At 44.9% G+C, this 22707-nt stretch overlaps 1 protein-coding gene across 1 annotated transcript; it reads left to right on the top strand.

The window, feature by feature from the left end:
• Positions 1-6196: 6196 nt before the first annotated feature.
• On the top strand, positions 6197-6610 carry LOC140213311 (TNF receptor-associated factor 6-A-like). The gene has a single exon (XM_072284520.1). It carries the CDS (start codon positions 6197-6199, stop codon positions 6608-6610), a length of 414 nt encoding a protein of 137 aa, XP_072140621.1.
• Positions 6611-22707: the final 16097 nt, after the last annotated feature.

Raw genomic sequence — 22707 nt, forward strand, 5'->3', positions numbered from 1 at the left:
AATAGAATGAAGCACCCATGCAGTAAATGTCGTGAAGTATATTACCAAATCTGCACTGCACCTCTTGTGTTTAGAAGCGCGGCTGCACATATTTAGCTGGTTGCTATTGCACCGGCTATTTAAAGGCGGGAGGCATATACGAAAAGAAGGACAAACTAATCATTTATATAAAAAAGAGTGTGACTATCTGTAATTAGCTTGCTAATTTTATATATATATATATAGATATATATATATATATATATATATATATAGTCATATCATAAGAAGCCAGCAAACACTGACACCAAGGACAACATAGGGGAAATTACTTGTGCTTAATAAATGAAATAAAGAAACGATAGATGAATGGAAATTAAAGTGGACGAAAAAACAACTTGCCGCAGGTGGGAACCGAACCCACAACCTTCGCATTTCGCGTGCGATGCTCTACCAGTTGAGCTACCGCGGCGCTGTTTCCCCATCCACTTTCTTGGGTATTTATGTGTACTTGTAGAACCCTGGGAGTGTTAGCCAGCGCCACCACTCACAGACCTTGGCGGCGGACGTGGAACGTCTTTTTTGCCGCAGGCGTCACGAGAACGTGTTCTTTTTGGGTGAAGGCAACTGGTCAATAAACCCACACATGCTACCTGAAGGCATCAATGTTGCCGGATTCGAGACCCTCGTGAAAAAACAACTTGCCGCAGGTGGGACCGAACCCACAACCTTCGGTAGAGCATCGCACGCGAAATGCGAAGGATGTGGGTTCGGTTCCCACCTGCGGCAAGTCGTTTTTTCATCCACTTTAATTTCCATTCACCTATCGTTTCTTTATTTCATTTATTAAGCACAAGTAATTTCCTCTATGTTGTCCTTGGTGTCAGTGTTTGTTGGCTTCTTATGATATGACTAATAAAAATCGGGACCCTCGGTTAACCCCCTCTCTTCTCGTTTATATATATATATATATATATATATATATATAGATACATAAGGGTAACATTCAAGAAGGTGCGCCTTATTCGTTTCTTTTTATACATCAATAATTGGCTAGTGCTTGAGCTCGTACATGCCTTCCGCCTTTAAATGCCTGTCAGCACTTCCACTAATGGCGCAATAGCAACTAGCTAAAAAATGTGCAGCTATGCTTTTAACTTACGGATGCGGTTTCATTCACTGTATTTTATTTCACATTCATAACTGAGATTTGACTGTGAGATGTAGAGTATATGTTCACCAAAGTTATAACCTGGTTGGTTAAAAAGCTCCGCGACGGCTTTTGGAAGCTTTTTAACTGTGTCCGCGTGGTGTCCGTTTAGTCTGGCGTTCATTGATTGTCCCGTTTCACCGATATATTGTTGCTTACAGATGGAACATTCAAGCTTGTAAATCACATCCGAACTACTACAAGCAAAGCTAGTTTTCACTTCGAGTGTATAAATATCTGCTGTTATATTAATTTTAATGTCACTTTGAAGTTGCCTGCAAGTTTTTGCACTTGAGGCGACAGATTTTTTATGACCAGGAAAGGATGTTGGTTGACTTTTGAGCGCGGTGACATGTCTATAAGGTTTCTGTTGCGGCGATAGGTAACCCTTAGTACATCCGGGAAGGCGTTTCTCAGACGCTCCTTACTTGATAATATTGGTTGGTATTTTCGTACGATGTTGTTTATGTTTGAGAGGGCATTAGAATATTTTGTTATTAAGGCTGGCGGGCTGTCAGATTCTGGTGCAGGGTGTTCCTTAGATAATTCCGACTGTCTCTCGAATTTTGACGCGACATCATAAGCTGTGTCGAGAATACCTTGTTGACAGTTTCTTTCAGCTATAGCGTTGTTAGGGTCGTTTAGGTGGTGGATTTAATAGTTATCTTTACTGCAGATTCTTCTAATTCATTTCGTTAGTCCGAGAAAAATTCATTGCTTGCAGTGTAACGGGTGATCACTGTTGTAGTCTAAATATTGCTGGCTATCCGTAAGCTTCCAGAAAAGTGTCGTTCTCAGTTTTCCGTATTCTATGTAGACCGTCGTCTCGAGGAAGTTAATTTGACTAGTAGACTGGTGAGCAGTAAATTTAATTCTCGGGTGAAAGCGATTGAAAAGGTTAATTAAGTCCGTTAATGCGCTCGTGCTGTGTTCCCATATTATAAATATGTCCTCAATCTCAAGAAGATAGGTGTGTGATTTACAAGGGCAGGATTTCAACAGGTTTGCTTCAAGCTTTAATATGAATATGTTCGCATACGTGGGAGCAAATGCTGTTTCTTTGCTAGTGCCGAAAGTTTGCAAGTAGCGAATAGAATGGAATTCGAAATAGTTGAACGTGAGAACTAACCTAAGGAGCGATAGGTAAACTTCAGGAGCGTGTGCTTGGGGATTGATTGCGAGGGATTTTGATACGGCTTCGATTCCTTCACTAATGGGTATGATGTAGTGAAAAGAGTAGAAACATCCAAAGTGACTAGAGTAGCGAGGTCCTAAAGGATTTGGTTAAAGTTGATGCAGTCGATAATTCCAAGGAGGTGCAGCGTGTCTTGAACAAGTAATGGGAGGGTGGTGGACATGTTGGCAGGTGGTTATTTAAGAATTTATATAGACACTCGATAGTTGTGTCGTTATTAGACACAACAGGCCAACCTCGACTTTCTGCTAGGAATATTTCTTCGACGGGAACATCGTGTATTTTGAAGAAGTTCAAAACGGCCTACTTCTTTCTCCTTGGGCATGATGAGGTGATATTCAGCTTTTGAAGAATAATCAGATGTCCCACTCTAGTGACACCTGCGGCAGGAAGGACGTTCCACGTCCGCCGCCAAGGTTTGCAAATGGTGGCGCTTGCTAACACTCCCAAAGTTCTAGTAGTAACATAAACTCCCATGAAAGTGGATGGGGAAACCGCGCCGCGGTAGCGCAATTGGTTAGACCATCGCACGCGTAATGCGAAGACGTGGTGTCGTTGTTATAAGTTATTTTTTCATCGACTTTCGCTGCCGTTAATTTATCATTTATTTACCTCAATTAGCAAGTACAAGTAATTTCTCCTATGTTTTCCTTGGTGTCTTTTTCGTTGGTTCTCATGATATCACTAATAAAAACCGCGCCCCTTGGTTAACCCCATTTCTACTCGTTAGAACTCTATTCAGTTGTTTTTGGTACTGAGCGAATGCCACCTCCAATTCCTGTCACGTGAAAACCCTTCTTTTTGACGTCGGAAGGAACGTTGAATTTGGCGCGCATGTTGGAACTCTTGGCACAATAAAAATACCATTGTTTGTGGAGCTCTCAAAGAATTGCCGCTCTGAACTGCAATTATCGAGTCGACAGTTACTCAAAAGGACAAAAGACAAATGCGCGACACAAAGTATTTTTGTTCCTACATGGCACTATTGTCAATATATTTATGCAACACCAAGCTATCGCATTCGCGCGATCACTGTATAATACGTGTATTATGAGCTGGTGTGGTTTATGAACTCTGAACGCAAGGACATGGTTTGCATAACATGCAGACCGCTGCCATGTGCTCAGCCTTGTTAAAGCTGGTTTTTCATGCACATGCTCCGCTTCTTTGTGACGTCACCGAGGAATGTCCTATTATGCATTCACGTATATTTGCCACGCTAATAAACTGAAACCTACGTCCCGATCGATATGTGCCTTGACAGTGACGGCGTACGAGGAAACGGAAGCGATGCAGAAGCTCCCAATTATAATATATGCGAAATTGCCTGGAATCTGTTCCTTCATATATTTTCACGTATTGCTGATCTAGGTAGGTGCAGTGCCTTTTGTGGACATATCCACAACTGGTGCTCAACCAGGCAACAAGTAATGCAGTTTTCACTCGAACGGAGAACATCAAGTTGCATGTGTCAGGACTGCTGTAGCTTCTCTTGAATTTCTGATGAACGAAAAAAGAAGGTGCACAAAAAATTCTGATTTTGTCGTATGTATTTCGATGACTGTCGAAAACCTATATTATATAGCCCGCGCTGAACGTCATTGGTTGTCACTGTCCCGTCATTTGGCGTTTTTGTTTTCCAGTGCTATAGCTTCAGTCGCAAAATTAGTTGCTTCTATTGGGTGAATAGTCGATCAAGTAATTGACAACCTGTAAATTTTCAAGGCGCCTCTGTTACCAAACTAGAAACTACTTGCCTGGTCGCATGGCTGTAAAACAAGTATTTCATGCAGTACGAGCAATAAGCAACACCAATCAAGCAGGTGCACTTAATTTTGTTTGACCGCACATCGTTGGTTCAGTTACGCGTCTTCAGTCGTCGTCGATTGACGATGTGCGCGTTCCGTTTGACTTTTACCAGTGCCGCAGATCAAGCGAAATTTATCACGGTTGCCAGGCAAGGCTGGTCTTCGACAAAACACTCTCGGCACCACGTGGGGACCCACGTTCCCCTTTCTCAACCAGAAAGGAAGGGCGAGAGCGAATCAGTTCCCGGAATCACATTATAATGTACTTTCCTCGTAGTTCCCCAAACTAGGCGAACCAGGCGCATTGTACAGTGCCATTCATCAGATTTTAGGAATGTCAAACCCTTGCAGATTAGAGGGGTGTACACGGTACAGGTATAATAAAGGCCAACATACTGAATGAGAAGGACACCCCAGTAACAGGGGTCACAGTAATTAGATCGAAACATCTAAACCGTCATACAGGTGCATCAAAGAAGGTCCATTCGAAGTCCGCGTTTGTCCGTTCAAATTTCAAAGGAGGAATTTGGAGACTGGAGGGCGTCCAAAAGAACAAAAAAAATCGTAATCAATACGTAAGTTCTCTTTCTTCCAGATGAAAAGTTACGCAGTTCCGACGCACTGTAGGAATGGATGTAAGCGAAGCTTTCTGGACTGGTTGTTTTGATTGACGATAAGATAGCGAGGGTGTCGGCAGCGAAAGCTTAACTTCTTTGCAACGCTTAGTGCGTTGATATTAAACGTGCCCTTGTGTGCACCACGGCTGTTTATATATATATATATATATATATATATATATATATATATATATATTACCGCAGCCAAGGTTTGTAAGTGGTGGCGCTGGCTAACACTCACAGGATTCACCTAGGAAACATAACTACCCATGAAATTGTGTGGAGCGTTAATTCCCTTTATTTATCGTTTCGTTATTTCATTTATTTAGCACAAGTAGTTTCCCCTATCTTTTCCTTGGTGCCAGTGTTTGTTGGCTTCTTATATGACTAATATATATATATATATATATATATATATATATATATATATATATATATATATATATATATATATATATACATATATATATATATATATATAATATATATATATATATATATATATATACATATATATATATATATATATATATATATATATATGGGAGAAATTCAAATATGCGCAGCCATGCTTCTACAGACATTTGCTGAAAGCACCCTAGCTGAAATGGTGTCAATAACTTAGTCTATTGTCAGGTGGGAGCAGCTGGTTGAGAGGTATGCTACCATGGTTAGGCCTATTACTACAGCTTGCATTTTTTTCCCTCAAGTACCGAGAATTGAGAGAGTTGGAATAGCTTCGTGACTGTCAGCCTCTCTTTTCTTTCTTCTTTGTGTAGTTGTTGCACTGGCAGAGGACGAATGAAATGCTGTTTGCCTACCTTGAAAAAGTTCACCCCTCCTTGGACGATGAGCCTGTGTCCCACTCTCTCTCTCTGCTGCCGGCATTTCTTCCATTGTTGCTCCAAACTCGTCCAGAGATTGGTTAATTTTTCAAACTCACTCTCCAACAACTTGTGACCAATCACGACCCCGAAGGGAGGCACCGCTTACCAGGCTGTAAAAGGCACAGTGTGCACCTCGGCGACACTCTTGTCGTCTCTCAGCTCGTCCTAGTCAGACCGACGTGACGTCACGCACATCATCGCCACGAAAAGCCTTGACGACCTGCGGCTGGCCTTAGACGAAGCCAGCGAGGCGCCCATCATTGCCCCATCGTCTTGCAAGCATTAGCTTCATCAAAGGCGCGCTCTTCAAACTCGGTTACCACCAACCACCTAGTGAGCTACAACTTCCAGAGAGGAACGGAGAATCTGTCCATCGCCGACCCTGCGACCGGACTACGGCTCCAGACGACGACAACGACTCAGACCGGGCAGACAGGCAACCTGGTTCTCCGTCGCAGCCATCCGGGTCTTCCGAGGATCTCCACGATAACACTTACACAATGGAAGCGACCACGTACACCCTTCAAGGATACGACTGGCCATTCGTGAACGAGCAACCCATCACCTTCGAGCAGCGGTTGCCCTGGGTGCGCGTCTGCGCGAACTGCACGGTGGTTGCGGCCGATGCGGTGCTGCTTCCCTGCTGGCACACGCTGTGCGGTCGGTGCCTCGAAGGCGCTTGTGGTGGCCACAGCTGCGAACACAGGCACCGTTTCGGCCGGTGTCCCCGCGACGGTGACATCTTCGTGGAGGAAGACGTCATCGACGTGTACTTCCCTCTGGAGTATCTTATGGCCCTGCCGGTGCGCTGTTTCCATGCCGGTTTGGGCTGCCCGTTCAACGGAGTACTTGGAGAACTTCAGCATCACCTGCTGGAATGCATCTTCGGAGTTAGTGGCATCGCCGGCGCCTAGGCCTGGAGTCAACAGTGGATCAGTCAGCCCTGTGCCGCTTACGACTGTCCGCATAGACCACTTCAATTAGGTAGCCTGTGACCACGTGCGCTGAACTTCGAAGCAGCTGCCTTTGAAGATATGCCTGTACCGCTCGAGTGCATAATAAATATTGTTTTTGATTTACCGAATTGCCCGATTATTGGCGTGCCATACGGTGGTCGGCTGGAAATGGTCTGAACTGCTGCATCACGTTGATTAGGTATATACCAGGTGTTCTTTCTTTCATTATTTGTTTTTCTCATTTAGCATTTACAATAGAAAGCGGCTCGGAGTGCAGCGAACGTGGCCTTCATGCCACGAGGCTGGCTACACGATAGGTATATACTTGCCGGTATATAGATTCAATGCGTGCAAAAACTAGCAGAAACTGGCTTTTTATATCGTCCCCGTCTGACACCATAAGCAGTGGCAGTGAGCGTATACGCGTTTTCCGCGTTAAAGAATGCTGTCGCGATAGGTTCGTCCGACACTGTCTCCAACATTTTAGAGGCACGTTACACGTATTCGCCATTGTATTTATCGATGCAGGTGCGACGTTTCTCCTTAGTCTTTTCCATGTTTCGACTTCACATACTTCGCTAATGAGGCATAATAAACGCTAAACACAGGCTATCAACCGGAAGTGAGGATGTATCAGAAACACTTCCGCAAAGTATGCGGAGGGAAAAGAGAAACAATTCAACTGAGGAAAATCAAATTATGTAGATCCCACGTGCTGTGGGAAGCGATGTAAGCGAAGTTTTCAGTGGTGGTTTCTTTGATTGACCATAATTAGCGGTGATGTTGGCGGCGAAGGCTTAGTTTCTTCAACGTTTAGTTCAACACCAGAGTGGCGAGTTGATGTTAAACCTTACGTTGCGTGCACCATTGCAGTTTGTTTGCGTACAGAACGCAGAGTAAGAGGTGTTTGCTTGAGGCATTGTTGTGCGCTACATTTCATCACCTCAGGGGGTATTCAGTATTGTCATTGCCTCACATGGAACATAACATCATGGCAGAAGCATTAAACTTGAATTGGATTACTTGGCTGTACCTGCCAAAAGCACAATCCGAGTACGAAACACGATGTGATGTTCAGCAGGGGCGATGCATTTCTGTCGTAAGATTTCCGTCCTTTGCGCGAACATTGCTCTAGAGGATCTGGAAAGTGCCGCCTTATCTTCATTCGGAACGCGGCCAAAGCTATTTCTAAGATACGTGGACGACTGCTTCTGCATTATCCCTCGCCGGCACGCAGCACATTTCCTCGAGCACCTAAATTCCTTTAAGCCGAGTATACAGTTCACGGCTGAAGAGGAAAACAATGGACGAATTCCCTTCCTGGATGTCCTCGTAGAGAGGACTTCAAGCGGCTTGAGGACTAGTGTCTACAGAAAGCCAGCGCACACCGGAAAGTACCTGAGCTTCGAGTCGGCGCACCCAATTGGGCAAAAACGATCCGTTGCAGCAGCGCTCTTCTCCCGGGCATTCCGCGTCTGCTCTAGCCCCACGAAACTTAGGCAAGAGCTACAGGTTGTAAAAAGGGACCTGTTGAACAACTGCTACCCTCGACAACTGCTCAGAACGCAGGAGCGCAAAGCAGCGAAGCCCCGCCGTGAAACGGCGAAAAAAACAGTGAAGCGCGCGGCGGTACCCTACACAGTGGGAACAAGCGAAGCCCTGGCACGAATTTTTAAGGGCTACGGTGTTCAGATCGCCCACGTGCCTACTCGAAAACTTGGCCAACAGCTGGTACGCGCAAAAGACCCTTTGCAACACGCGGACTACCCGGGAGTGATATACAAAATACCCTGCAAGGAGTGTGACGTGTCGTACATCGGCGACAGCGGAAATTTTAAACGGCACTTGAGACATCACATGAATTACGCCGCCAAGGGTCACACAGCCGCGAACGTCCTGGCGGAACATCACGAACTAACCGGACACATCATTGACTGGAACTCGGCAGCCATCATCGCAAAAGAAAAACACATATCTGCCCGTTTGCTTTTAGAATCATTTCACATCCAATCAACTAGACACACGATAAACAGGACGCGGGGTAATCTTCCCGAGATATACACCCGAACACTGCGCCACCTCACCCATAAATAGCCGCGCGCCCATGCTTACATCTTCATTGTGATCAAGGGACCCGTATGGGGCCCGAAACGTCGGTTCTTTATTTTTTATTTTTTATTTCATTCTTGGCGAGTGCACGTTTTTTGGCAACATTGGTTGTGATTGGCATTATGAAACATCGTTCCAGCTCACAAGTGAACACGGACGAGAACAGAAGGACGAAACCGAACGCCAGACTTCAACTAAACTTTATTCACGGAAAACAGGGCTTCATGCCCACACATTTTTCCACATCAATCAGGTACAATCTTGCTCATATCCCGCCCTGCCTAGCTGTTTCGATACATACGTTTGCCGAGAGATAAGTTCTTTTTCCCCGAGCACAACAGAAGGAGGGCTGACGCAGTAATCGTTTTCATTAGAGATACAAAAGACTTCGAAAAATTTTCCTACACCTCCCACCAACTTTTACCTCGCGAATCCGGCTCTCCAGCACCGAGGCCGCGATATGACCGTGGAGCTCAGCCTTCTCCATACACCTTAGCTGGACGTCGAAGCTCTCACGAACTTGATCTTCGCAGGCCTTCTTTAGAGCAAAGCGGATGCAGTTTATTGCTGTAGCTCTTGTTACGAGCTTGGAGTGGGCCTATTGATAATCAAGAACTTGTTTTTTCGACAGTGGCTTGTACTGCCAGCACACGCGCGCTCCGTGAAAGACAAGACACACATCGAAGTACTGGATGCGACCATTCTGCGGCGGTTCGTGCGTGAACTTCATTCCAAAGGCGTTGCTAGCAAAAATATTGAGAATGGTGATCATACTATTACCTCTATCGTGAGAATCAGTCGCATTCATTACTATGACGTAATCGTCGACATATCTAAAATCTTTCAGCATGCCTGTGTTGTAAAGGGAGGCTTGAATGCGCTTGTCAACACTGGATAATAACATATCGCTTGAAAGTCGTGCTACGGAAGAGCCGATGCACACTCCTTCTTTTTGGATAAAACAGCTATCATCACAAGTGATAATAGTGAATGAGAGATAAAAGGATATTAGCTCTAAAAAATTGTCGGTTGATAACCCAGTCATCTTTTGGAAGGCCACTGGTCCCGTGTCTTCAATGTGACTTCTAACCGCGCAGAAAAGCTCACGATGAGACAATGAAGCTTTTTCTACATCAATAGAAAAAGCGAACCTCGTTTGACACGAGGCATCACAGCCAGATAAATACTCGATAACCTCGGCAGAATTTTTAACCAGAAAAGGGTCTTCTAACGGGTTGGTACTAAGGTGCTTCTGCAGATACCTTGACAAGATGCCCGGCCAGGAGCGCTTCTCAGTGACAATAGCCCTGAACGGAACAGATTCCTTGTGGGTCTTTACAGTAAAGAAAACACTCAAAGACCCTACGTCAGCCGCGTTCATGCTCTTTCCTAATTTTTTCTAGTTCGAGCTCTTTACATAAAGGAATAGCCTTCTTCACCTTAGCTAACGACACATTCACAGGCACAAAGGCCGTTGTTGGCCAAGAAGCCAAAAGCTTCTTTAAACTAAAAGGTATGCGACCTAACGTAATTAGGGTTGATTCAAGCCTGTGTCTTCGTGTGCTGTGATGTGTGCAGTCTAGAAGGAAGTGGTGCACATCTTCATCTACAAATGCAAAACCACATTCGGGAATTTCCGCATGGCCAATTCTATGGGAGAAATGTTTTGTTTAAGCAGTGCCTACCCTTAAGCAATTAATAAGGGTTTCCATATTTCTGTCTAAGGACAATGAAAATTTTTATTCAATAAACGGATCAATATGATATGAATCCGAGCTCTTAGAATTCTGGTCAAATCACGTATTTGTAAACATATTGAAAGACGTTTCCCTTATAAAGCAGCGTAATTCATTCTTCGACAATGGTAGCGGAACAACATCAAATATGAGGTGCGCTTGTCGTGCTACTTCATCGGCGGCTGTGTTGCCAGGAATGTTACAATGCCTTGGCTACCACTGGAATTCAATTTCATGGTTCGCATTGCTTGTCTGTGTGAGGTCTTTAAGTGCAAGTTTCGTAAATTATGCTATCAGAGATTGTTTTTTTTTTTTTGTGCGTGTGTGCTGCAGAGTGATGCTAGAGCCGCCTATGAATCGCTGAAGATTACACATTTCTGCGCATCTCTTGCAGAAGCTATAAATTTTATCCCACATAGAATTCCGAATAGTTTAGCCGTTGTGGACAAAGTCACAAAAGGTAACTTAAACCATTCTTGTTTATTGAGGTGCGCTATATTGAATGCTGATCGAAGTTGAAGAGGTTGCTGTACTGGAGCCATCTGTGTAGACCTGTCTGTATCCTGAATACCGCATATATATCTGGTAAAGTGATAGTTGTTGAGCAGCTTGAATGAAGATGTCTCTTTTCCAGAATGTTCTGTCTACTGACAAATCGATTTTCGGAAGTATAAGCAGCCATGGAGGATGTTGGACGTCTGAGTTATAAAATTATTTTTTCGCAATATATGAAGATGTTCTCGAATTTCTTTATAAACTAAACTTATATCTCGTTTCATTGTGTCCAGGGCCAATGGGTGGCCTTTATGCTTTGTTTGACTCCACCCAGGTCTCCAAACACAGACATCATTTGCAAAGCCTGAAAATGCTAACTGTGATTGCAGTTTTCTTAGTAAATCAGCCATGACCCATTTAAAGAGAACAGGATTGAGTACGCTTCCCTGTGGTAGTCCCTGTTTGACGAAAGATATTAAGCCCTCTTTCCTTCACCCGTCTGAACAAGTACTTTACGACCTAGTAAAAATTCAGAAATCCATCGCAAGGACCTGCCACACATTCCGAGTTCAAACATAATTAGCAGCACATGAACGTGACTAACAGTGTCAAATGCCCCGTTGATGTCCAGGAAAAACAGGGGAATGCGGGAGATGGATATTAAAGACGATGGTCAAAACGAGAACAAGGTCAAAGCAAACGTTTCGACAAGCGGACTTGTATTTTTCAAGGCGACGTATGCTTTCCTGGTCACAGCACACATAGGTAGGGTTCTTCTAAAGGGGTGAGGGGGTGATGTGGGTGGGTGTGGCAACGAATGATGGTGTGTTAGCGGCAGTGGTGTACAATTGAGAAAGAAGGAGTGCTGTGCACAAGACTGGTAACACGGCCATCTGTCAGCCGCGTGTCAACGGCCGTTTGTAAGCCGAAGTGCCAACGGCGTGCGCAGCAGCCCTCTATAGCCTGTTTCGTTGGTGGTCGTGGGCTACCATGTCTCGGAAATACATAATAGATGGCGCGGCAGAAACCGGTGAACGTGAAAAAAAAATCATATGAAAAAAAAATACTGATATGGAATAAATAAATAAAAGGAAAAATGAAAAGGAAAAGATGAACACTAAGCAGCCAAACCACTTGTCGTTGCCTATGTCTTGAAATTTAGCAAAGCGTACAGATTCTAAAGCTCCCTTTGAAACATTTATGTCTATTGGCCGCAATGTCGTGAACCTATGAATAAGGTATGATTCTCTCTATTCTCTTTCTCGTTCAGAAGAGAAATTTGACTGTAAGATGTAGAGTTTAGGTTCTTCAATGTTGGTTGAAATGCTCCGCAACCGCTTTGAAAAGCTTTTTAGCTTTGTCCGCGCGATGCCTGTTTAGTCTGACGTTCATTGATTGTTTCTTACAGAAGGAACATTCAAGCATATAAATCACATCCGAACTTGTACAAGTAAAGCTATACTTGGTATGTATAACTATTTGTGGCGCTTTTAATTTTATTTTCACTTTGAAGGTGCCTGCAGGTTTTGAACCTTGGGCGACAACATGCTTTTATTATGCGGGAATGATGTTGGCCGACATTTGAGCTCAGTAACATGTCTTTAATGTCTCTGCTGCGGTGACAGGAAACCCTTGGTACACACCGGAACGCTTTTCTCAGACGCTCGTTACTGAATAATCTTGGGTGGTATTTTCGTAGGTTGTTGCTTATGTATGGAACCGCATTAGAATATTTTGTTACGAAGGCCGGCGGTCTGTCAGATTCTGGTGCAGGGTGTTTTCTAGATAATTCCGACTGTCTCTCCAATTTTTACGCGACATCATAAGCTTTATCGAGAGCAACTTGTCGACAGTTTCGTTCTTCTAGCGTTGTTTAAAGTTCATTTAGGTGGTGGCTATATTCGTTGCCTTCGCTGCAGAGTCTTCATCATTTTGTTTGTCCGACAAAAATTCCTTGCTTGCAGTGTCGTGGGTGATGACTGTTGCAGTCTAAGTATTGCTGGCTATACGTAGGCTTCCGGTAAAGTGGCGTCCTCAGTTTTCCGTTTTCGATGTAGACAGTCGCGTCGAGAAAGTTAATTTGACTAGAAGAGTAGTGAGCAGTCAATTTAATACTTGGGTGAAAGAGCGACTGAACAGACCTCATTGTTATGTGGTCAATGTAACAAAGAATTGGTTGGAGTATTAAAGGACGGATTTCAACAGCTCTGCTTGAAGCTGTCTCGTGAAAACGTTCGCATACTTGGCAGCAAATGGTGTTCTGATGCTAGTGCGCACAAGATTGCAGGTTGCGAATAGAATTGAATTCGAAAAAACTTCAGGAGCGTGCTCTTGAGGATAGATTGCGAGGGATTTCGATGCGGCTTCGATTCCTCCACTCATGGGTATGTTAGCGTAAAGGGTAGAAACATCCAAAGTGACTGGAATAATGCAGTCAGAAAGGATTTGGTTGAAGTTGGTGCAGTCAATATTTCGGAGAAAGCGCAGCGTGTCTTGAACAAAAGATGGGAGGGTGATGGGTATGTTTGACAGGTGGTTTAGGAATTTAGATTATATCTCGGAAGGTGTCTTATTTGACACAATAGGCCCACCTGGTATTTCTGCTGTGAATATTTCTGCGACGGGAACTTTATATATTTAAGGAAGAAGTTCAAAGCCGCCTGTTTCTTTGTTCTTGAGCATCATGAGGTGATATTCAGATTATGAAGAATATTCAGACGTCACGTACTCGTGACGCCTGCGGAAGAAAGGATGTTCCACGTCCGCCGCCAAGGTTTGCGAGTGGTGGCACTGGCTAACACTCCCAAAGTTACTTCTAGTAGTAACACATAAACTCCCACAAAAGTGGACGGGGGGACCGCGCCGGGGTAACGCAATTGGTTAGAGCATCGCACGCGTAAAGCGAAGACGTGGGATCGTTTCCCACCTGTGGCAAGTTGTTTTTTCAACCACTTTCATTGCCGTTGATTTATCATTTATTTAGCTCACTTAGTAAGTACAAGTAATTTCCCCTGTGTTTTCCTTGATGTCTTTGTTTGTTGGCTTCTTATGATATCACTAATAAAAACTGCGCCCCTCGGTTAGCCCCATTTCTTCTCGTTCGGGATCTATTCAGTTGTTTTTGGTAACTAGCGAACGCCACCTCCGATTCCTGTCACGTGACAACCCCCCTTTCTGAAGTCCGAAGGCATGCTGAACTTGGCGCGCATTTAGAACACTTCGCCCAATAAAAGGCTGCAACCATTCTTTGTGGATGGATGGATGGATGAAAAACCTTATTAGGGTCCTTTAGGGCGCGCACTAGCGCGCCGCCGGCCGCTACCACGTCGGGACAGAGAGGCCGAGCCTCTACGCCGCGTCGCGGGCCCGTTGAACAGCCCATAATTGTTCTTTGAGGTTGGAGCTCTGTAGGACCGCATCCAGCGTGAAGAAGTGTTGCTTTCATCGCCGCGTAACGCGGGGCATCGCCAGAGCATGTGAGTTAACTTCGCTAAGTCATTGCATATTGCACATGCACTTGACTGAATTTCGGGGTACATCTTGTGAAGAAGCAGGGGTTTGGGCATGACCCCGTCTGTAGAAGCCTTAGTGTCAAAGCCTGAGGTCTATGTGGAGCCTGTGGAGCTCTCAAAGAATTGCCGCTCTGAGCGGTAATTATCGAGTCGATGGTTACCCAAAACGACAAAAAACAATGCGGGACACAAAGTATTTGTGTTCCTACATGGCACTATTCTCCAAATATTTATGCAACACTAAGGTATCCCATTCGTGTGACAACTGTTATTGTATCACACTATTTGATGGAAAACGTGTGTTAGGAACTCGTGTGTTAGATGAATTCTGCTCGCAAGCCCATGGTTTGCATAATATGCAGAGCGCTGCCTCGTGTTCATTCTTTTAATTCATTGAACTGAAAATGAAAGAAAAAGACGTAGTCACCTTATAATGGTGACGGCTACTCCTTTTCTCATTGAGGAAACAGCAATATAAAGACATGTGTAGGAAAATGAAACGAAATCACTTCATGCGGTCAGAAATCCACTGCACAGTCCTATACGGCCCTGAACGTAACAGTATAGAAGTTAAATGCAAGTTGCAGCACAACGATTTCGTAAACAAAGTCACAAACATACACAAACGGCCGTGATGCATACATCGATGAGCATAGAAACAGATGAGGAATTACACTGTTAAAATATTTCACGCACACAGCAAAATTGTATAACACGAAATATACAAGCACTAAAAATTACAAATAATAGAATGACGTTATAGAAACATCGTGTGATTATTCAGTACAATACCTAATACTTGTTAAGGATGCCTGTTTCTTCATAAAAATGTTCAAGTGTGTTCAATGCTTTTCGCTGTGCTGTTTTCGATGGCCATGGGCCCAGCAATTTTGCGAGTGAGAAAGGCGGGCGAGGATCGATGCAGTGTAGCTATTGTTCTAGATGCCGTCTTTCCATCTCGTATATGGGGCATTCGAGGCGTAGATGGCGAACATCCTCACCGTCATGGCCTCAGGAGCAAGCTGGGGAAGGAGCCCGTTTGATTCGATGTACGAAATGTTTGGTGTAAGCTGTCCCTAGGCGCAGTCGATGAATTAGTGTCTCGGTACGTTTAGAAAGATGTACATCCAGCTGATATTTGTGCTGTGGGTCCACTTCGTAAAGAATTGATTCCTTAGTGTTTTCAATAAACCATGTTGAGATACACCACTCTTTCTTTTGCACTCTCAATATCCGTCTTGTGTCCATTGGCGATAAAGGAAAGAGTTGAATTTTTGCATCCTTATGGGCCGATTTGCCAATGAGTTCGCTAGTTCGTTGCCTGCTATACCTGCATGGCACGGGACCCGCTGTAATATCACTTCATGTTTCCTTTCATTAGCCTGAGTTGAACTGTTCAGCACGTGTTCAGCCGCTTTTTGTCGTCAACGAGGAATGTCCTATTATGCAGTCACGTCAATTTGCCACGCTAATAAACTGAAATCTACGTCCCGATGGACGCGCCGTGATAGCGACGGCGTACGAGGAAACGGAAGCGATGCAGAAGAGAGAGAGACAAAAGGGAAGGAAAAAGCCAGTGTAAATTCCGGCAGGCAACCCTGTGCTAGGGAAAGGGGTAAGGGAAATAAAAGGAGAAGGAAGAGAGAGAAAAAAAAAACAAGAAAATGCACACAGTAGCGCGATGTTACGCGCAACAATAGTCAAAGGCGGTTAGTCAATTCACATGTCCTTAAGACCTTGAGCGCCGAAATCCGTCTGGACCAGTGTCCTAATATTTTTTCTTCTCTGAAGGGGCGATTCTCCAGTTTTTCGAGCACGGTTACGAGCACTTTTCTTGGCACATTGTAACGTGGACAGTCACAGCTCCCAAATATATGCGAAATTGCCTGGAATATGTTCCTTCATATTTTTTCACGCAGTATTGATCAAGGGAGGTGCAGTACCATTTCTTGAGGCACCCACAGCTAGTGTTCAACCAGACAACAAGTAATTCAATGTTCACTCGCCCGGAGAACATCAAGTTGCATGTGTAAGAACTGCTGTAGCTTCTCTCGAATTTCCGATGAACTAAAAAAGAAGGCGCACAAGAAATTCTTATTTTGACGAATTTCTTTCAACGAATGCACAAAACCTATGTTTTATAGCCCGTGATGAATGTCCTTGGATGTCATTGTGCCGTCATTTTGCGTTTTTTTCTCCCAGTGCTATATTTTCAGCCGCAATATTAGTTTGTTCTTTTGTGTGAAGACCCGATCCAGAAATTGACAACCTGTAAATTTTTAGTGGACCTCTTGTACCAAACCTAGAAACCACGTGCCTCGTCGCGTGGCTGTAAAACGAGTATTTCCGGCAGTACTTGCAATAAGCAACACCAATCAAACAGGTGCACTTTAATTTCGTTTGACCGCGCCTCGTTGGTGCAGTTACGCGTCTTGAGTCGTCGATGAATGACGATGTGCCCGTCCCGTTTGACATTAACAGTGTCACATATCGAGCGAAATGTATCACGGTTCCCAGGCAAGGCTGCTCTTCGACAAAATACTCTCGGCACCACGTGGGGACCTACGTTCCCCTTTCCCAACCAGAAAGGAAGGGCGAGCAGGAAGCCGTTCCGGGAATCACACCCAAATGTACTTTCCTCAAAGTTCCCCACACTAGGCGACCGAGATGCATTGTACAGTGCCATTCATCAGCTTTTAGGAATATCAAACCATTGCATAGTAGATGGGTGTGCACATAACAGGTATGCTAAATGCCAAGATGCTGCATGAGATCCAGACGCCAGTTACCGGGGTCACAGTAATTTGATCTAAACATCTAAACTGTCATACAGGTGCATCAAAGGAGGTCCAATCGAAGTCCGCGTTTGTCCTTGCAAATCTCAAGGTATGAATTTTCAGCCTGGGGGCGTCCAAAAGAATACAAGGAAATGGGAATAAATACGGAAGCAAAATTTGTTTCACATGAAAAGTTAAGGAATTCCTACGCACTGTCGGAATCGATGTAAGCGAAGCTTTCTGCAATGGTTGTCTTGATTGACGATAATTAGCGAGGATGTCGGCAACGAAAGCCTAACTTCTTCAACGCTTAGTGCGTTGATAATAAACGTTGCCTTGCGTGCACCGCTGTTGTTCTTTATATATATATATATATATATATATATATATATATATATATATATATATATATATATATATATATATATATATATATATAGGTGGTGGCGTTGGCCAACCCTTCCAGGGTTCTAACAGGAAACATAACTCCCCATGAAAGTGGATGGGGAAAGGATCGTTCCCATGTGCGGCAAGTTGTTTTTTCCTCCGCTTTTATTTTTAATATTTATCGTTTCTTTATTTCATTTATTAAGCACAAGTAATTTCCTGTATGTTGTCCTTGGTGCCAGTTTTGGCTTCTTTTGACATGACTATATATATGTAGGCGAACTTGAATTAGGCGAACCTTATTCATTTCGTTTATTTTTATAAATATTTGACTAGTGCTTCTGTTTACAAGAAACTTCCGCCTTTAAACAGCCTGGCCAATTAGCACTTACAACATACAGTGTAATAGCAACTAGTTAAAAAATGCACAACCATTATTCTAACGACATCTGCTGAAAGCACTGTAGCTGTAAGGGTGTCAATAACTTCGTCTATTGTCAGGTGGGAGCAGCTGGTTGAGAGCTATGCGGACAGGGTAAGGCCAAATGCTATAGCTCACATTCATTTTTTCTCCAAGTACCGAGAATCAAGTGTTGGAATATGTTCGTGAACTGTCAATGTCTCTTTTCTTCTTTGTCTAGTTGTTGCGCTCACAGACGAAGAATAAATTCCTCTTTCCCTACAGTGGACAAGTTCACCCCTCTTTCGGCGAAGACGGTGGGCGTCCATCTACGACCCCCTCTCTCTCTGCTGCCGGCCTTTCTCCCATTGTTGCCCCAAGAACGTCCAGTGATTCGATAATTCTTCGAACCCACTCTCCAACAACTTGTGACCAATCACGACCCCGAAGGGAGGCCCGACCTACCAGGCTATAAAAGACAGTGTGCATCTCGGCGACATTCTTCTCGTCTCTCAGCTCGTCCAAGTGAGACCGACGTGACGTCACGCACACCCTCGCAGCAAACAACCTTGACGACCTGCGGCTGGCCGTAGACGAATACAGTGAGGCGCCCATCATTGCCCCATCGTCTTGCAAGCAATAGCTTCGAGAAAGGCGCGTTCTTCAAACTCGGCTGCCACGAATCACCTAGTGAGCCTCAACTACCAGAGAGGAACGGATAATCTGTCCATCGCCGACCCTGCGACCTGACTACCGCTCGAGACGACGACGACTCAGACCAGGCAGACCGGCAACCTGGTTCTCCGTCGCAGTCATCCGGGTCTTCCGAGGATCTTCGCGATAACGCTTACAGCATGCAAGCGACCACGTACACCCTGCAAGGGTTCAACTGCCCATTCGTGAACGAACGACCCATCACCTTCGAGCAGCCGTTCCCGTGGGTGCGCGTCTGCGTGAACTGCGCGGTGGTTGCGGCCGATGCTGTGCTGCTTCCCTGCTGTCACACGTTGTGTGGTTTGTGCCTCCAAGACGCTTGGGATAGCGGCAGTAATCCACATCGGAGCGAGAGCGCCAGCTTCGAAGACACGCACCGTTTCGGCTCGTGTCCCCTCGACGGTAAACCCTTCGCCGAGGAAGACTTCGTCGAGCTGTACTTCCCTCTGGAGTATCTTATGGCACTGCCGGTGTACTGCTATAATGCCGGCTGGGGCTGCCCCTTCGAAGGTGAGCTTGGAGAACTTCAGGATCACCTGCAGGAATGCTTCTTCGGAACCGAGACCTCCATGTTGGCGCCTCGGGGGTGGTAACATCAGTGGCGCATAGGCCTGGGGTCACCGGTGGATCAGTCGACCCTGTGCATATTACGATACGCTCAATAGTGCGCAAGGATTATCCAGCTTATGACCATGTGCGCTAAACGTCGAAGCAGCTACTTTGAATATATGCCTGTACTGCTAAAGTGCGTAATAAACATTATTGCTTCTCATTTTCCGAATTGCTCCATTATTTGCGTGCCATGTGGTGGTCGGCTGGAAACGGCCTGAACTGCTGCATCACGTTGATTGGGTACATAGGAGGTGTTTATTTTTTCATTATTGTTTTTCACACTTAGGATTTACAAAAGAAAGCGTAGCAGTGTAGCGAACGCGGCCTTTATGCAACCACGCGGAATCACTCGATGTGTATATACTTGCCAGTATAGAGTTTCAATGCGCGCGATAAGCTAGCAATAACTGGCCTTACATCTTGCCTGTCTGATGACCTGATAATTAGTAGCAGTGAGCGTACGAGTCTCCTGCGTGAAAAAAATGCTGTAGCCAAAGTTACGTCCGACACTCCCTCCAACAGTTAAAGGTGCATTAGACGTATCAGCCATTGTCTTTATTGATGCACAGGCGGCGATTCTCTTTGTTATCTTCCAAATTCCGATTTCACATGCCTCGCTAATAAGCAATATTAACAGTTAAATATAGGTTTACCTCGCGTCACCGTCCATTCGATGGTGCAGCGTACCTGCTTCTTCTCAGCCCGCTCTCACGGGAGTGCTCGTCACTGCAGTAACCACTGCCAAGTGTGCTTCCATGGCGTTGACTCGCACTTGCCAAGGTATAATAACAACGCCATCCATATGGTCCCTCCCCGACCCCGTACTAGGACAACGCGCGCTTATCCCAACTACAGTGCAACGATGCAATGACGTTTCCCTACCTATCGACTAACTCATTTGTGGAAATCCGATCGCCTTGCAGCATTTCACAATTACGAAGATGTCAGTCGAAACTGCAATACACAAATTAACAAAAACCTTAGCGATTTAAAGCTGACAAGCGCGACCCTTCTCTGTGTGGTAAGTTCCGTTGATCTGTTCGTCAAGTCGCCTGCATCTCTCGTTTGCAAAGAGGAGCGAGTGACCCTTGTACCTTTTCTTTTATCGCTCACCGCAGTTCATTTTTGAAGTATCTTCGGGAGACTGCTTTAATGTCATCCCTTCGCAAATCACTAATATAAACTTAGATGTTGGCAGTGCGACTTACGCCATCGTATAAGACGTGGTTCTGCTTTACGTTTAATAGCATTTTCCTCTTGTCAGTAGAACACACGCACTGCTACCTTGATGCTGCTAGCTTCGTCTACATCAAGTAGATTATGCTGTATAGAGTGGGTTCTGCGCAAACGTAATCGAGAACGGACGAGCCTTAGATACCTCTCATGGTATTCAGTCTGTAAATGCTGCTGAGAGCTTGCTTTTCTAATGAAACATGCAATGGCTATGTTTGTTCAGCGCGTTACAATGAAGGCTAGAGTTCAAGTTACGTAAAGCACACAGTTATTCGTTTCTGGAAACGCTGAAATCTAAAAAAATCTTGAGCCAGAAATCTAAACAGTTTGTACTCAGTGGTTGTTATGACAAGCACAGAAGCCTTTTTAATTTGGCATATTCGTTAGCTTCGCGGTGATACATCTCATTGCACTCGGTATCCAGTTTGCATAAAAATTACTCGATACTTTGTTTTTTGTATCAATTACGCCTGCATGAAGGACCAGAAAGCGCTGCTCGATGATTACGGCTTGATAGTGGAACACTCTACGCCCATCTCGTTTAACTTCTCACAGTGCCGCACATCGAGCAATATTTACTTTCAAGCGTGTGTAACACTGTTCAACGAAAAACCTCCTGTTTACAGGCATTTGTCTCAAATGCCAAGCATCAACCCTTTCCGTTCTCCACCAAGGAGGATGCACGAACACAAATGCATTTGCATGTACTCCTATAATTTCCTGTTGTTGAAATAGCCCACGGCCCATTCCTATTGACCCAGTTAAGCTCTTCTTGCCATTCAGTAGCCCTTAGCAATAACAAACAATCGCAGGGAAGTTGGGTGTGTGCGTTTGTGGGATGGTAAAGGTGAAGATGCTTAATGGGGCAATACAACGTTATGCCAGTGTTTGGTTGAAAATGTTTTCGCTATATTTCCAACGTAGGCCCTGCTCAGGTGAATAAAAAAAATCATTTGAAATTGAAGCTTGCTTCTTCCTTCGACTTTCCCACTGCTGCTATTGCTGTCTGGCACACCGCATCGAGCGGGGGAGGGGAAGAGGTTAGACTATGTGTCGACTGTGCACATGTTCTGCGAAGCTCCCTGGGCATCTTCACATTAGCTTCTTGACAGCTGTAACTACCCGTGACCACCTTAAAAAGCATTCCAGAAACTGCAGCGTTTCCCTTTCTGCTAACGGACAGAGGTGGGAGGAGAAGCGGCAGTTCGATACAAGCGGGGGCGGAGGGGGGGGGGTAGTGACGGGAGAAGGCAAGCAAACCCCACCGCTATACGACAGCGGTGGTGGGGAAACTGGATAAGCTAATGTTCAAAGTGCGGCAGAGTACGTTTCTGCTATTTCTGAAAAATAAACACCATGCAAAAATTTCAAGCGGACAAATTACGCAGGGCGCGCAGAAGCAGAGCCGCATTATTAAAGTGCACCCCATGGTGCCGGCGGCAATACGGAAGCGGTCGCACGACAAATCAGCGCTTCTTTGCCCGCCGAAGTAGCTTTGCGACGATGGCATCGCTTGACGTCGCGTATTCGATCCAGACCACGGTATTTCCATTTCGACAGGGGGCGAAATATAAAACGCACTTCCAATAAGATTTTAGGACATGTTAAAGAACAGCACGGTGTCAAAAATTGATCCGTAGTCCGCGTCTACTGCGCGCCTCATCTCATAATCCGATTATGATTTTGGGACGCACAGCCGAGCAATCCAATTCAACGTTAATGCTTGGGCCATGATGCGATGTGCCTTGTGAGGCAATGACAATGCTCAACCCTCACGTAAGTTATGATATATAGTGCACAATAACGCCTCAAGCAAACACCCCTCCCCGTTCTTTCTGTGTGCTATGCAGGATAAACAGCTGTGGTGCACGCCAGGGAACGTTTAACATCAATTGACATGAAGCTTTCGCCGTCAATGCCACTGCGCTTTATCGTCGATCAAAGCAACCAGACCAGAAAGCATGGGTTGCGTCGATTCCCACAATATGTCGGATCTGCGTAAATTTTTGCGCTTTTCTTTAGTTTTATTCTACAGCCTGAACCAACTAGCCCAGCAGCAAGCCATGTTCAACTAAGGTGC

Source organism: Dermacentor andersoni, chromosome 9 (assembly GCF_023375885.2).
Source record: "Dermacentor andersoni chromosome 9, qqDerAnde1_hic_scaffold, whole genome shotgun sequence".
NCBI lineage: Eukaryota > Metazoa > Arthropoda > Arachnida > Ixodida > Ixodidae > Dermacentor > Dermacentor andersoni.

Coding starts and splice junctions, on each gene's coding strand:
- LOC140213311 (XM_072284520.1), top strand. CDS start 6,197: ATGGAAGCGACCACGTACACCCTTCAAGGATACGACTGGCCATTCGTG.